At 32.9% G+C, this 13,428-nt stretch overlaps 1 protein-coding gene across 11 annotated transcripts in view; it reads right to left on the minus strand.

Moving 5' to 3' along the window:
• The window catches only part of Foxp (Forkhead box P), a 60,298-nt gene that overhangs the window by 33,150 nt on the left and 13,720 nt on the right, over positions 1 to 13,428 (minus strand). For all 11 annotated transcript variants that reach the window (XM_049849790.2, XM_049849791.2, XM_049849792.2 and 8 more), the window contains exons 2-3: positions 11,828 to 12,014; positions 6,843 to 6,869 (exon numbers count right to left, since the gene is read on the minus strand). In XM_049849790.2, the coding sequence (XP_049705747.1) occupies positions 6,843 to 6,869; positions 11,828 to 11,875 (75 nt within the window). In that variant the 5' untranslated portion in view covers positions 11,876 to 12,014. The remainder of the gene's footprint in view (positions 1 to 6,842; positions 6,870 to 11,827; positions 12,015 to 13,428) is intronic.

Here is a 13,428-nt window from a genome sequence, read left to right on the forward strand (position 1 = left end):
TATGACACTAAATAGTAAAAAAAAGAATTGGGGGTGGGGCCCCCCATACATGTAACTGAGGGATGAAATTTTTTTTTTCGATGTACATACCCGTGTGGGGTATCAATGGAAAGGTCTTTTAAAATGATATAAAGTTTTCTAAAAAACATTTTTCTTAAAGTGAACGGTTTTTGAGATATCAGCTCTCAAAGTCGTAAAAAGTATGTCCCCCCCCCTCTATTTTTATAACTACGGGGTATAAAATTCTAAAAAAAATAGAGGTGATGCATGCTAATTAACTCTTTCAACGATTTTTGGTTTGATCAAAGTATCTCTTATAGTTTTTGAGATAGGTTGATTTAACTGTAATTTACGGAACCCTTCGTGCACGAGTCCGACTCGCACTTGGCCGGTTTTTTCCTGTTAAACAACTTTCTATACCTAGAGATTAGGCAATCAGCTAAAAAAACATCTAAATACTCAAGTAGTTAGCAATTCTAGGCTTTCATTTTGAAGCTTAGGGTGCGTCTACACGGTGCATGTAGCTGGAGTAAGTTAACACGCGCAAGTGAATCGCGCGAACGCAACAGAGCACGCGGGTGGGTATTTTGCTTTAGTCCATGCGCGAGTCGTTAGATTGTCACGTTTTAAAATGCAGGTATAGTATAATTATAATCATCAGTTTTCTTAAAACAATTGTTGACCATCATTTTATACGTTCAATTTTCAAAGTGAACAGTTGTTTTAAGAATAACAGACGTTTATGTCATTTATGAATTTGGGCCTTAGTACTTTTAGATAACCTAACTTAAAAAATGTTGTCTTTAAAAAACTAGACCTATACAAGGAAGATTCTCCCACATAATTTTCTTGCAAAAATATTTGTGTGGTGACCACAAAAATTAGCTCAACTGGTCGTTCGGACAAGGTTAGCTGGTTCCGCATAATTTGCATATCTACATGGTTTCTATTAAACAAACAAAGCCTCTTTTTTAAATGTCATATACAATCAAGTAAAACAGGTTTGCATATTTTTTTCCCTATAGTTCGCGTGCCAGTTAATGATATTGATAATTGGTATTAATATCCTTTATTTATGGGTTCGTTTATGCTTTGTTGATGCCGACTGTGTTTAAATACTTAAAAAAATAAGTATATTTTTTTTCGTTTAAATAAAACTATTAATATAAAAACATTTGGTGTGGACTTTGAGCCATGCTTTTTCTTTTCAACAAAAATACTTAAGAAGTTGTAAACGGTGGGCGTTTTGGGAGTTGCCTCTTGTAACGATGATCAAGAAGTGCTGTTTTGTTGCAAAGTTTGAAATAAAAAAAATTAAAAAAATATCAATTTTGTCAAGTAGGCATTTGAAAGTCATTTTCATAGTTGTCGTTGTATATCAAATAAATTCGACTTTATCTTATCTATGTAGAATAACATAATGTAGTTGTCTACAAACTAGAACAAAATGATATTGAAAACAATAAAAACTAAATAAAAAAAAAGCAAAAACAATCATAATTTCGCTTTCTAAACAAAAAAAAACTACACAACAAAATGATATTGAACAAGTTTCATCAGAATCATTCGCTTCCTGATTTATTACACTTGCGGAATGTTTTTAATATTTATTTATCAAGTCATTTCAATATTACTATCTGCTCTGACGTATATATTAATGGTTATTTATATTTTGCTGACGCATGCGCGCGCGCTAAATTGTTTATTTTATGCAAATCAAGTTAGGTTAGGTAATGTCAAATCGTTTATAAAAAACATTTCAAAACAGGTCTCTGTAATATGATTTCAATATATTTTTTTTAGTTTATTTATTGAGGTCAAATGCATGTAAGCAGGTTCCGGAATTACGGGTGAGTTCAGACTTTTTTTTGTATGAAAGTGAAGTTTTTTGTCGGTATTGGATAATGGGTTTGGATCCACTAAATCGCCAGTAGTTGAGAAATAAATTGGAATGTCAAAATGTTACTGAACAATAACTGCGAGCATTTTTATCGACTCGAACTTTTTTTTAATAATAATATTATTTATTGCTTTATTCGTAATAGCCTATTTTAATTTCGTAGCTAATCTATTCCGAACACAATATAAAATAGGCAAATTCGGTAAAACCTTCGACGTGTGACGCCATAGCTGACGGAAATGTGGATAAGGAATATTTTTTAGATCTAAAAAATTCTATGATAATACATACATGAATATTACAAAAACAGCGTCGTAATAAATGGTGGCTAACAAATTTAAAATTGAGGTAAGTAAAAAATAAATGTTAGAAATGTTCGCTCACGAACTTCGGTGTAAATGCGGTCAATATAGCAATGGGCCACTGACATTTTTATTGGCCGATGATTTAATAGATATCGATTGTGGCCCACTATTCATTCAAAGGGAAAAAATATTATTCAAAAAGCCCTTATTTATAGGGCCTTCTACAGCCTGCTAATGACTGGAGGGAAAAACTTTCGAAATTTACTTGACGTTAATTTTTACGTAAAAAATATTTTTTTATGAAAAACCGTGGAAGGTTTTCCAATAAATGGAGATGGTTGTGATATTTTTGATTCTGTAAGAATTGAATTAGTATTATAAATATGTAGGTACTAAAAAAGATTTATAATTTAAGCAACACAAAAACGGAAGATGTGTCTTAATTTTAATTTGCTTTCAAATTAAACAATATTATAAAAAAGCTTCTTATCTTAATTTTATTACAATCGTATTTCGTCGAATATTTTATTGACAACTCTCTTACAAGAGCCAACATAACAAAAAAAATACAAAAATTTAAATCTCGAACACTCGAAAAAAAAAACCGGCCAAGTGCGAGTCGGACTCGTGCACGAAGGGTTCCGTAAATTACAGTTAAATCAACCTATCTCAAAAACTATAAGAGATACTTTGATCAAACCAAAAATCGTTGAAAGAGTTAATTAGCATGCATCACCTCTATTTTTTTTAGAATTTTATACCCCGTAGTTATAAAAATAGAGGGGGGGGGACATACTTTTTACGACTTTGAGAGCTGATATCTCAAAAACCGTTCACTTTAAGAAAAATGTTTTTTAGAAAACTTTATATCATTTTAAAAGACCTTTCCATTGATACCCCACACGGGTATGTACATCGAAAAAAAAAATTTCATCCCTCAGTTACATGTATGGGGGGCCCCACCCCCAATTCTTTTTTTTACTATTTAGTGTCATATTTTTGTAGCGGTTCATACAACACATATTCTCATCAAATTTCATCACTGTAGTACTTATAGTTTCCGAGTAAATCGGCTGTGACAGACGGACAGACGGACAGACGGACAGACGGACATGACGAAACTATAAGGGTTCCGTTTTTGCCATTTTGGCTACGGAACCCTAAAAAGCTAAAAATCAATTTTGCAGACTACAATCGCCAATATTCTCGACACGCAGGACCAAAAAGGTTTGAATGTAAAAAAAATAATTAATTAAAAGTTTTCAGCGCTTGGTTTTCAGACGGACTGATGAGCGGGTGGGCGTTCGCCCCGCCTACTGAAAAGCGACGCCCAGTCGCACTGTAAAGCGACCTCCTACCTCACCATATAGGAGAGGAGTCTGCTGAAAATATTTTGGAATTTTCTCTTAGAAAAATATTTACACACTTTATTTTCGTGAATGCGTGGTTATTTACACACTGTCTACCTATCTGTTTATTCCTATTCTATTTTAGCAGTTATGCTGGAAGAGATTTCTTTAGTATTTGTAAGTAGGTTCCTTTGTAAATTTATTTCCTGTCGTGTTTCTATTTACATCGCGTGTGTACAAAAATACACAGGTAAATAAAAACGAAATTAGAAAATATACGTAGGTTTCCTTCTAGAATGTAACTTTGTAGTAATATTCGGCTTCAGTAAGATTTTCTTTATTTTGTAAATCCTGTCTGTTATGTTTGTTTTTATTATTTTTCAGTTAAGTATTTTATTTTATACCAATTTTCAGCTACAAGTCAAAAATGTTTAGTGTGGTCGAATCGTCTTCTAAAGAAGGCAACGTATTTTATTTTGGCAGGTACACACAATTATTTTCCTTCAGATCGATAACACTAAGCAAAATTCTGAATATTCATTGTTGTTACAATTATTAATATTAAATAATTATTTAACCTTGAGATATTATAAGCCAATATAGATCCGTAAAATAACTGGTCGAATCATTTGTTAAAAACTATTTGAGGAAAAGTACAAGAAATAATACGGGTTATATGAATTTCCAGTTTTTATTAACAGGCTTAATTTAAGTTATTTATTATATTATTGTAAAAATTTGCAAATATTTTACATAATTATAGCAGGTATTGCTTATTAATTTTAGGCTGCCATCACATTACTTAAAATTATTATGACACGAAAACTATTTTTCCAGTAAATATTACTAAGTCGTTACGGGTAATAAGAAGCCAGAAAGTCTGGTAACCAGTCTGGGTTTCAGGTTGCCCGCCTATCTAGGGATGTCAGATTAGCAGTCGCTTCAAATAAGACAGAGATGAGAAAAGGCTTGGTAGACGACCTTCAGGACTAAGTCATGACCAATAGGCATTAAAAATACCTTCTTGCTTTGTCATATGTGTTTTATAAACAACATATTTCTCCACATTTTGGTCCCAAAGGCACTCCTTAAAAATGCTCTTATAAATGGGGCCCAGATTCACGTAATAAAAATGCTTATGAGTGATGTAAAGATTCCTCTCCCGAGCTCTCAGTCTAGCCTTTAATGGCGCAGAAATCGTAATATAACCGTGCTCTAGTCCAGACAATAAACTCTATACTTACGTATTATAGGGGCCCAAACTATCCGGTATTAAGGCACCACCCCCACTGGGGGGTAGCTGGAGTTTTTCTACCTTTCACCACGGTTCTACTATGCTTTATAGTAATGTTTCAGTTTTGTGGTGGAAACTGTACTACGGTGAGTTAAAATTGTATAGCTAGGTTGTGAGGTATTTCGTTAATTTTTGTATTAAGCAGGTTTAAAAGTTAGAGGTGTGGTTTTAGGTGTCAGCGATAGTAGCTGTTTAAGTAGCAGAACTCCTAAACATTGTCTTTTATTATTTGGACAGTCTATTCTTTATTTCAAAGTCATAGAGGACTTAGCTACCTATGCAAGCAAAAATAATTGTATAACCTACTTACTCGTATGGGCGTGCGTATTTTTGAAATATTTTGCGTTTTAATATTCAAAGTAAATAAATCCCGAAAAATGTTCGTTTATTTTGTGTACCTTAACTGAAATCGAGAACAAAAAATAAATATTTTCTTGCAGGTTAGTAAAAAACATCCCCTAAAGTTGTAAGGGGTTAAAATAAATGCAACTGATGACTAACGACAATTTGACAATAAACCGTTTTATTACAATGTTAAATGTAATGGGGACAAACTCCAAATGTCTCGATGAAGCGTTTCTAACGATTTTAGTGTTCGCAAGAAAAACACGTTTATTGGACAATTAAGTTTAATTGATACCTATCATTTTGTCAATCGGTAGCTACTGTCCGATGATACGACATAAAATTATGTAAAAAGAACGGATTTCTGCTGATTAAAATACGTATTCTTGTCAATAACTGGATTATATATTGAACTTTGCGGTTCTGAGTTACGAAGGAACAACAAGATAAAATGTAGCTTATGTCCATTCTAAGGCTCTTAAACTAGACTGTCTGTCTGTATACCAATGCTTATGCAAGACCTGTGTTGTTATTAGTAACTATCTTAGGTTATATATCATAAGGCTATGTTCATCTGGGAACAAGTTCCTCTGGGAAGCAGGTGATATCGTGAGAAACAGCTTGCAATGGTAAAGGTTTTGTGAGACTCCAAAGGTAATTTTTATATGACGTTTTTAGGAACATAATCCTGTATGAATATTTTAAACGAAACAATGGAACGTACCAGGAAAGAAAGCGTGCAAAAATATACAATTTTGATATAATAATAAACATACCTAAGTATGGTATATCTATGTTTACATTATTTATATGGTACATTCTTTTGGATAATAGCCACGAATTATTTGGACATTGTTATCAAGTACAGAAGCCTGAAAGAGGATTTAAATACGAAGAGATCTCATAAGCAAATAAGGGTAGCACCCCTAGTCTTAACCTCCATGTAATACGTCAACATCTCAAAAGGTCTCAATTGGAATAAACCCTCATTGAAGGGCCTCGAATCCTGTATTTAGAAACTGTATTTTTTCAGTCCATGCGCATAACTTAGATATATGTACGAATAGAATAGAATAGAATAGCATTTATTTCTTAGTATATGGTAATTACATACAGGTCTTATAGAAACTAGAGTTGCTGGGTTTTAGTTATGATCATTTTCAAGCTCATAGATACGGTTTAGGTTTCAGGTTTCTTATTAGATCACCCGATCAGCAAGGTTAGCTAAGGTGTCTCTCTGCTATCGTAAGCACCAGTAGAAACGTAAACGTATGGAAACTACATTTGAAATCTATGAAAATACTAAATTAAATGGTAGTAACGTGTTGAAATGTCATGCTGCTATGGTTTTAACCGTGGATCCATCTAGATTTGATATAGCGAGTTCCTTCATAACTCTGAAAGACGTAGAAAGGTGGATCGTGAAATCTCACAACCGGTCTATCCAAGGGGAAACCTATTATTCAGAAAACTGTAGACATAATATGATCACTTAAAATACTTGTTACTTACCTGCCATCTGGTTAGACTAGTAAATGGCTAGGATTAAAAAGCTAAGCAGATGATGATGAGTTAAATAAATCGCACGTGTAAGCCTTATGGACAAACAAAGACAGAAGGAGAAGTAAAGTAGTAAAGCAAATACTTACCACTGGAGGTAGTTGCACCATTGGTGTCTGAAACAATATATTTCCAAAATGAGAAACAATATTCTGGTACTTACCATATTTTAAAATACTTAAAATGATGCAGAAGAGATTATTTAAGCTAACAATATAAGTTAAGAGGATTTTTGTAAGAAACTTCAGAGTACCATTGTCTATAAGTATGTAGGTAATTATACAATTTTATAGTAACACACAAGACAAAATAATCTTATAAATTAGTGACAATGATGCTGTCACAATTTTTGCTAATGCTTATACAAGCAAGTGTAAGTACTTCAAAAATTACAAGTACGTATAGGACATAAATGTAATATGTCATCATGTACACAAACATCACCTACATAATATTCAATAACCTCTCAAGATAAGATTACCTTAAACTTTATCAATATATTTAAATAAAACACCTAAGTACCTATCTACATGCAAAAAAAACTAGGTCGAAATATAATCTATCGAACTGAAAAACTGTGTTCCAAAACGATCTTAAAAAAACCTTGACCTCTCAATAAAATTGATAACTTCTTAACGCATACATAAATAACTTATATATTTACATACGTACATACATACCTAATTTTTTTATGTACTTACAAAGAGCTCTTTAACGCTCCTATTAATAAATAAATACGTCATACGTTCACATTGAAAAAGCTACTAATATACTGCGGCTTTCCTTGAAATCATTATTTCGCTAAGTTAATGCTTGTACCTGCGTCATCAAGTAGCCTAGGTTAATTTAAGCAAGGTTTCGGACCTTTAGAAATGTCTCAAGGTGATTCGGAATCAGGTCAATAGTTATATGACACACCCATGTCTGGGCAGTGACTGTGGGATTGTTCGAAAGAGTTACCGCGGCCCTCGTACATAAAGGGCTCCAGAAGGAACATCGGCCATAACCAGTAGTAATGAATCTGTAGTGTCTGAAAGGACACCAATTACAAATCTAGTGAGCATCGTTTTCATAAATCCATGTCAGAGGTTGTCAACTGGATTTGAAAGTCTTTGGTAGTGGTTTGTTACAATTCCATATCAGAGGCTGTCAGGCAGATTTAATAAAACTCTGAAACCGGAGCTTGTTAGGCGATTAAACCTGCAGCTCACTTGATAAGAAGAAGATTAAAAAGTTATTGAAACACCTGAGATCAAATGTTTGTATGAAAATAAAGACATGAAGACAGTGTAAAGCGTAAGGTAAATTACATACCCCCATTTTGTTATCCTGTAGTGCAATATACTCGCAGAAAATCGCCCATACACTCGGACAAACTGATTAATATTCTACATACATGATAATAAATAGGTAGTTTATAGATAGTTCAGTTGTTTTTGTTTGCCTGCGTTATCTGTGCCAGAGATAGGCTGTACTGTAAATACAGATAACCACAACTCGTGGAGATAATGACTAAAATCGGAAATACTATTTTGTTGTGCTGGTTTTCTTGCAAAAAAAGAAATTCAATATGGAAATTAAGTTGGAAATACTGCACTGGGACTGTGGAATTCGTTGAAAGAGTTGCAGCCCAGGAAAATTCAGGATTAGGTGAAAGGGTTACACAAATGGCCTTTGAAGTGAGGGCTCCAGAGTCCAGAAGAGACATGGGTAGGTTTTAGTTACATAATAAGGGTTCTGATACTACATTCCCTCATGAAGATATCATTCTTTTGATGATTGAAATAATTTTGAGAAGGGTTCAAATATTAGTGCAGTAAATCGTTTACTTTTTAGGCAATATAACCGGGTATAGTTGCGTTTTGACGTTATATCAAAAGCCTTCTCTTATTTTATGTCTTTCACTTTGATCTGACTAAATACTAAAATAGTGTATGTATGTAGGTATAATATCCTTTAAATAAAAGTCATGCCACCCAAGTATATCACTCGAACACGTCCCAAAAAGATAAGAAAAGAATGAAGATTTGACCAACATTGACTTAAGAATAACCAAGCTTTGATATTCTTAATCTCTAGTTTATATGCTTACAAAATTGTAACAATAAATATTAAGATAAAATGCCTTTTATCTTGACCATAGGCAATACCTACGAAAATAAAATGTATTTTGTTGTTTCTCTCTAAAAATATCTATCTATAAACTCTAGTCATACAACTCCAAAGTATTGGATATAGGAACTACCTACTACCGTACCGAGAAATATAGCCTATGTCACTCTGGGAGAGTGTAGCTTTCATCTTCATCATCCGAGCCTTTTCCCCTTTTTAACAGTAAAATATATTTTCAAATCGTTTCAGTAGTTTCGGAGCCTTTAGGGTACAAACAAATAAAAAGTAAAGATAGTATACCTCTAGATGAGAGTGAAGGAATAGAGAGTGCACCTGTGTCTGCGCAAATGATTTTGCACTATATGTCCTGCGCAGCTGGCTGATCTCCTTGTATGAGAACAGTAATATTTTTTTTAATTTAGGAACGCAATCAGTTACATAAAAAATGAAATCTCTCCTCCAAAAACAAAAGACAATCAACATTAAATTAATCTCAATAAAGGTAATGTCGCGCGATATTTATAAAATAACATTGGGCTGTATCGATCGCTATATGTTACCAATCGATTTTCTTGTTTATAATAATCGTTGAAAGCGATCGGTTATTTATCGATACGGGCTTGTATTGTTTAGATTTTCGCTCCTCTCGCTTTATCGAGGTTTACTTTCGTTAAAATTGTTTTTTATAAACATCTTGGGTGGTGAACGGATTTCTTTTTAATTGTTATTGTTAATCGATAAAGGTAAGTTAGCTGCGCTTGTGGTTTTAATGACTATAAATAAATTGTTTTGAGTTCGGCACGTTATTTAATCAGCGAGCTATTCTCCGTGGTTAAAACCGCATTCCAAGAGAATTACTTCCCGCACCCGGGTAAAAACTAGTCTATATTATTTCTTAGGCTTTAGACTACCTGTGTACCAAATTTCATTTACATAAGATCAGGAGTTATGGTGTAAAAGCTCGACAGACAAACAGAGGCAGATGAAGACGATATAAAAGTCGGAAATAAAACACCAAAACACAAATTAAATATTACAATAAATAAGCAAGCAACAAAGACAGCAGACATAGATGTTCTCATGACTAAATTCATTTCTGGGAATCCCAAGCAAAGCTCATTAGACGTAGATTCAATATTTAACTTAGAAATAACGGACAGAGGTGTGGCTTGTGAAGATAATATGACCAAACATGAGACTAGGATCGATATGCAAGGTTAAGGCGAGGAAGGTGAGGTAAGATGGTTGGGTAAAGTTGGGAGAAAGGAAGAAGATATGGAAGGTCTTGGAGATTGAGATGTTATTTACAGAAATGTGGATAAGTGTCACATTGAGAGTTCCGTACCTAAGATTATAAATGGTCGAGAAATGGAATTTGATAAGGTGTTTTTGGTTGCGTCGGTAAAAATAAATTTTGTAACGTCCCTCGTCAATATTTTTCATATTTTATGATAAGTATAATTACTTACAGTAAAATTAACTTTCGAAAATAGATATGGTGATGATTAATTAAGAATGAAAAATAATTAGGTAAGTAAATACACAAGAAGCCTAACAGTGTGATAAATTCTAATAGTTTTAATTGTTTGCATTAGTGGCCAAAATCGGTCAAAAATGCATGAAAGTTAAAGCTTATTTTTCCATAAAATTGCTATTGGTATTATTAAAATAAAATTATTTTAAGCCCTAAGAGGGGTGGAACATCAAAATATGTTTTGGATCGAAAATACGCACTTTCATTGGATGACATGGCAAAATTGGAGGAAGTTATGAAAGGCCTTTTGAAACTTGAATATCAAGATTTAAATTATGTTTTTGAAAGTCTTGTTAAAATTGATGCCTTTGTCGATGAAATTGATTAAAAGGTATATAAAGAAAACTCGATAAAAACACATTTTTCAGATCAATTTTGCTGAATTAAAAATATGTAACTAGATTTTATTATTAAAAAAAAACATATGCATTCTGAAGCTTAACTACTGCTATTTTTATTACGTCACTAGCTGTTGTCCGCGATTCTACCCGCGTTCCTACGGCACTTCTTCCCGCACTCGGTCAAAATGTAGCCTATGTCCTTTCTCAGATCTTAAACTGTCTTTTGAATTGATTTAGTTGTTTTAGCGTGAAAGTTACTAGAAAGGATTCTACGAAAGTAATGCAAGTATTCATATAACTCTTAATAATTATGTTGGTCAGAAGAAAGTTTGCATGAGCTTTTTCACCATATTTATATGTATAGAAGATAAACACATATTTATATGTATGCATTATGTAAGTAGTACCTATGTATTAATAAGGCTTTCAGTAATGGAAAATACCTACTTTAAAATAAATGTTTTCCTTGCTTTTTTACAACATGATATAAATTTTATCAATCTCGAAATTAGAATATGATTTGCTATGAATAGAGATATATGATGTTTTCCATAGATTAATGTGACAATTTTAGTTCGTCCTCTACCTTATGACGTACAATCATTAATTAAGTTAAAAATTAATATTTAAATGAAAACACACTGCTTAATAACGACACGCAGAATGAAGTCGAACGACAATGTTATAAATAATGTAAATAAAACATAGTTTTAAAGTACCTGCTAATTCTAAGTTATGTGGCAGGATTTTCCATATTGTAGACAAATATGGTTCAAAACTAACAAATTATTTAGACAGGGTCCCGTTATTTCTCAAGTCGCAACATCTCGCTAACTATCACGTTAGATGAAACAAAGGTGCCAAAATTACTAAAGAGAAAGATAAACAAAACTTGTATCGTTTTTAAGATAAAGGTATTTGTCGCTAAGCATATAATATTATCAGGAAACTTGTTTAAAGATAGAAGATAAATTCTAACAGTTAAGAAAGATAATTAAAAGTAAGTGAAACACTGTTATGTAAATCTCCTCAACTTTCTAAAACAAACATTATTGAAACCCCATAAAATATGAAAGCACTAACTTACCGCTTCATCTAAGTTGTCACCATAGTCTTCATCCCTTTGGAGACACATCCAGAAAACACTGATCCCAGATCACTTCACTTCATAAAACAATAAAAGTATATTGGACCTAGCGCGATGCCCTGCGGCACGCCACTTCAGTACTCTCGAACAGACTGACGCAGGCCAGCCTCGATGTTTTGAATACAATCTGTAACAGAAAAAAAAAACAATAATAAACTTTACTTGCAAGTAGTTTTATGTTTGTGTATTGTGGGGAGAGAGTGCACGTTGTTGGGGCTGTCGAAGGCTTGAGAAGAATTCTTTATTTACATCGACACTATTTCTCTGAGAGATTTTGATTCTAAAGTAGTACATAAATCAAACAAAAATATGTATATCAGAATCTCCAAGCTTGTGGGGAAATCATGATCAAATCATTAGTAATTTGATAGAAATTTACACATATTTAGTGGATGTCTCGTCTAAATAATTCCATCGATCTAGAACAATGGGTGTGTGACATTACGATAGTACTACGCCCTACTATAAACTCACACGATAGTTATTCATATGTTTGTATCTGATACAAACCTATCTTGGAAATATCATCTTAGTTTAAGCGAGAATTTGACGAAAACAGTGTGGAAAACAGTATATTATGCAAACTAATTGATATTCCTATTTTTGATTAATACTACTAATGCAAGTAAGTTGAGAATTTTGATACTTAATAATGTAATATTAAGAGCAAAAATACCAACATCTCCGCAGCTGTACTCCGTCTCTTCCAACATTCACCTACTGTGTTCTACAATAGTTTTACACAAACAATAAGTAGTATTTTTAAATATTGCCTGGCAATCTTTGCCTATGACTAATTTCTAGACGGGCCATAACATAACACATACAAGCTTAAACAACCAACCGGAAATTGAACCTTATTTCAATAAGGACAAAGTTGATATTGATTCTGATGATGATGTGTTATAAGACGTTTCGTGTTTAGAAGAACAATTGGTTGTAAAATGACACCTGAAGGCGACACTAGTCTGAAAGAAAATATTTTGTTTCTATGGTCAGTCTAGCTAAGCAAAACATTTTTGTTAATATCCTATTTCATAAACATTAGGGTACTAGCCATAGAAAAATGCAGACCTACGTCGAATATTTACTAGTATAATTTTTAAAGCAATATGCGGCACGTCTGAGGTAAGTCCTACGCGACAAGGTCTATGTTTCTAGTTTATATTTAGTTAAAATTAGTATGTCTCTCGAGATGCGGGTGAAACCACGGGGTACAGCTAGTCTTTAATAAATGCAGTGAAGAATTAAAATAGTTTTAGTATGTTAGGTACCTATATACCTACTACGAATTATTAGATAAAAACTAAGAACCAGTGTTTTTTTAATGTCGGTAAATTGTAAAAACTATATAATTTTTAACCGTCTTACCAAAACTTTCAATTCAATTCAATTCAATTCGTCAATTTGGATGTTGGTTAAGTATTTTTTTACTGATCTTGTCACTATTCAGAAGAGTTAAATTGCCAGTAACTTTTGCACCAAGACATGGTCAATATAAACAAGACAGACGGACATCTGACCCTTCAGGTTCCTCATAA

This window comes from Helicoverpa armigera, chromosome 26 (assembly GCF_030705265.1).
Source record: "Helicoverpa armigera isolate CAAS_96S chromosome 26, ASM3070526v1, whole genome shotgun sequence".
In the NCBI taxonomy this organism is placed as follows: domain Eukaryota; kingdom Metazoa; phylum Arthropoda; class Insecta; order Lepidoptera; family Noctuidae; genus Helicoverpa; species Helicoverpa armigera.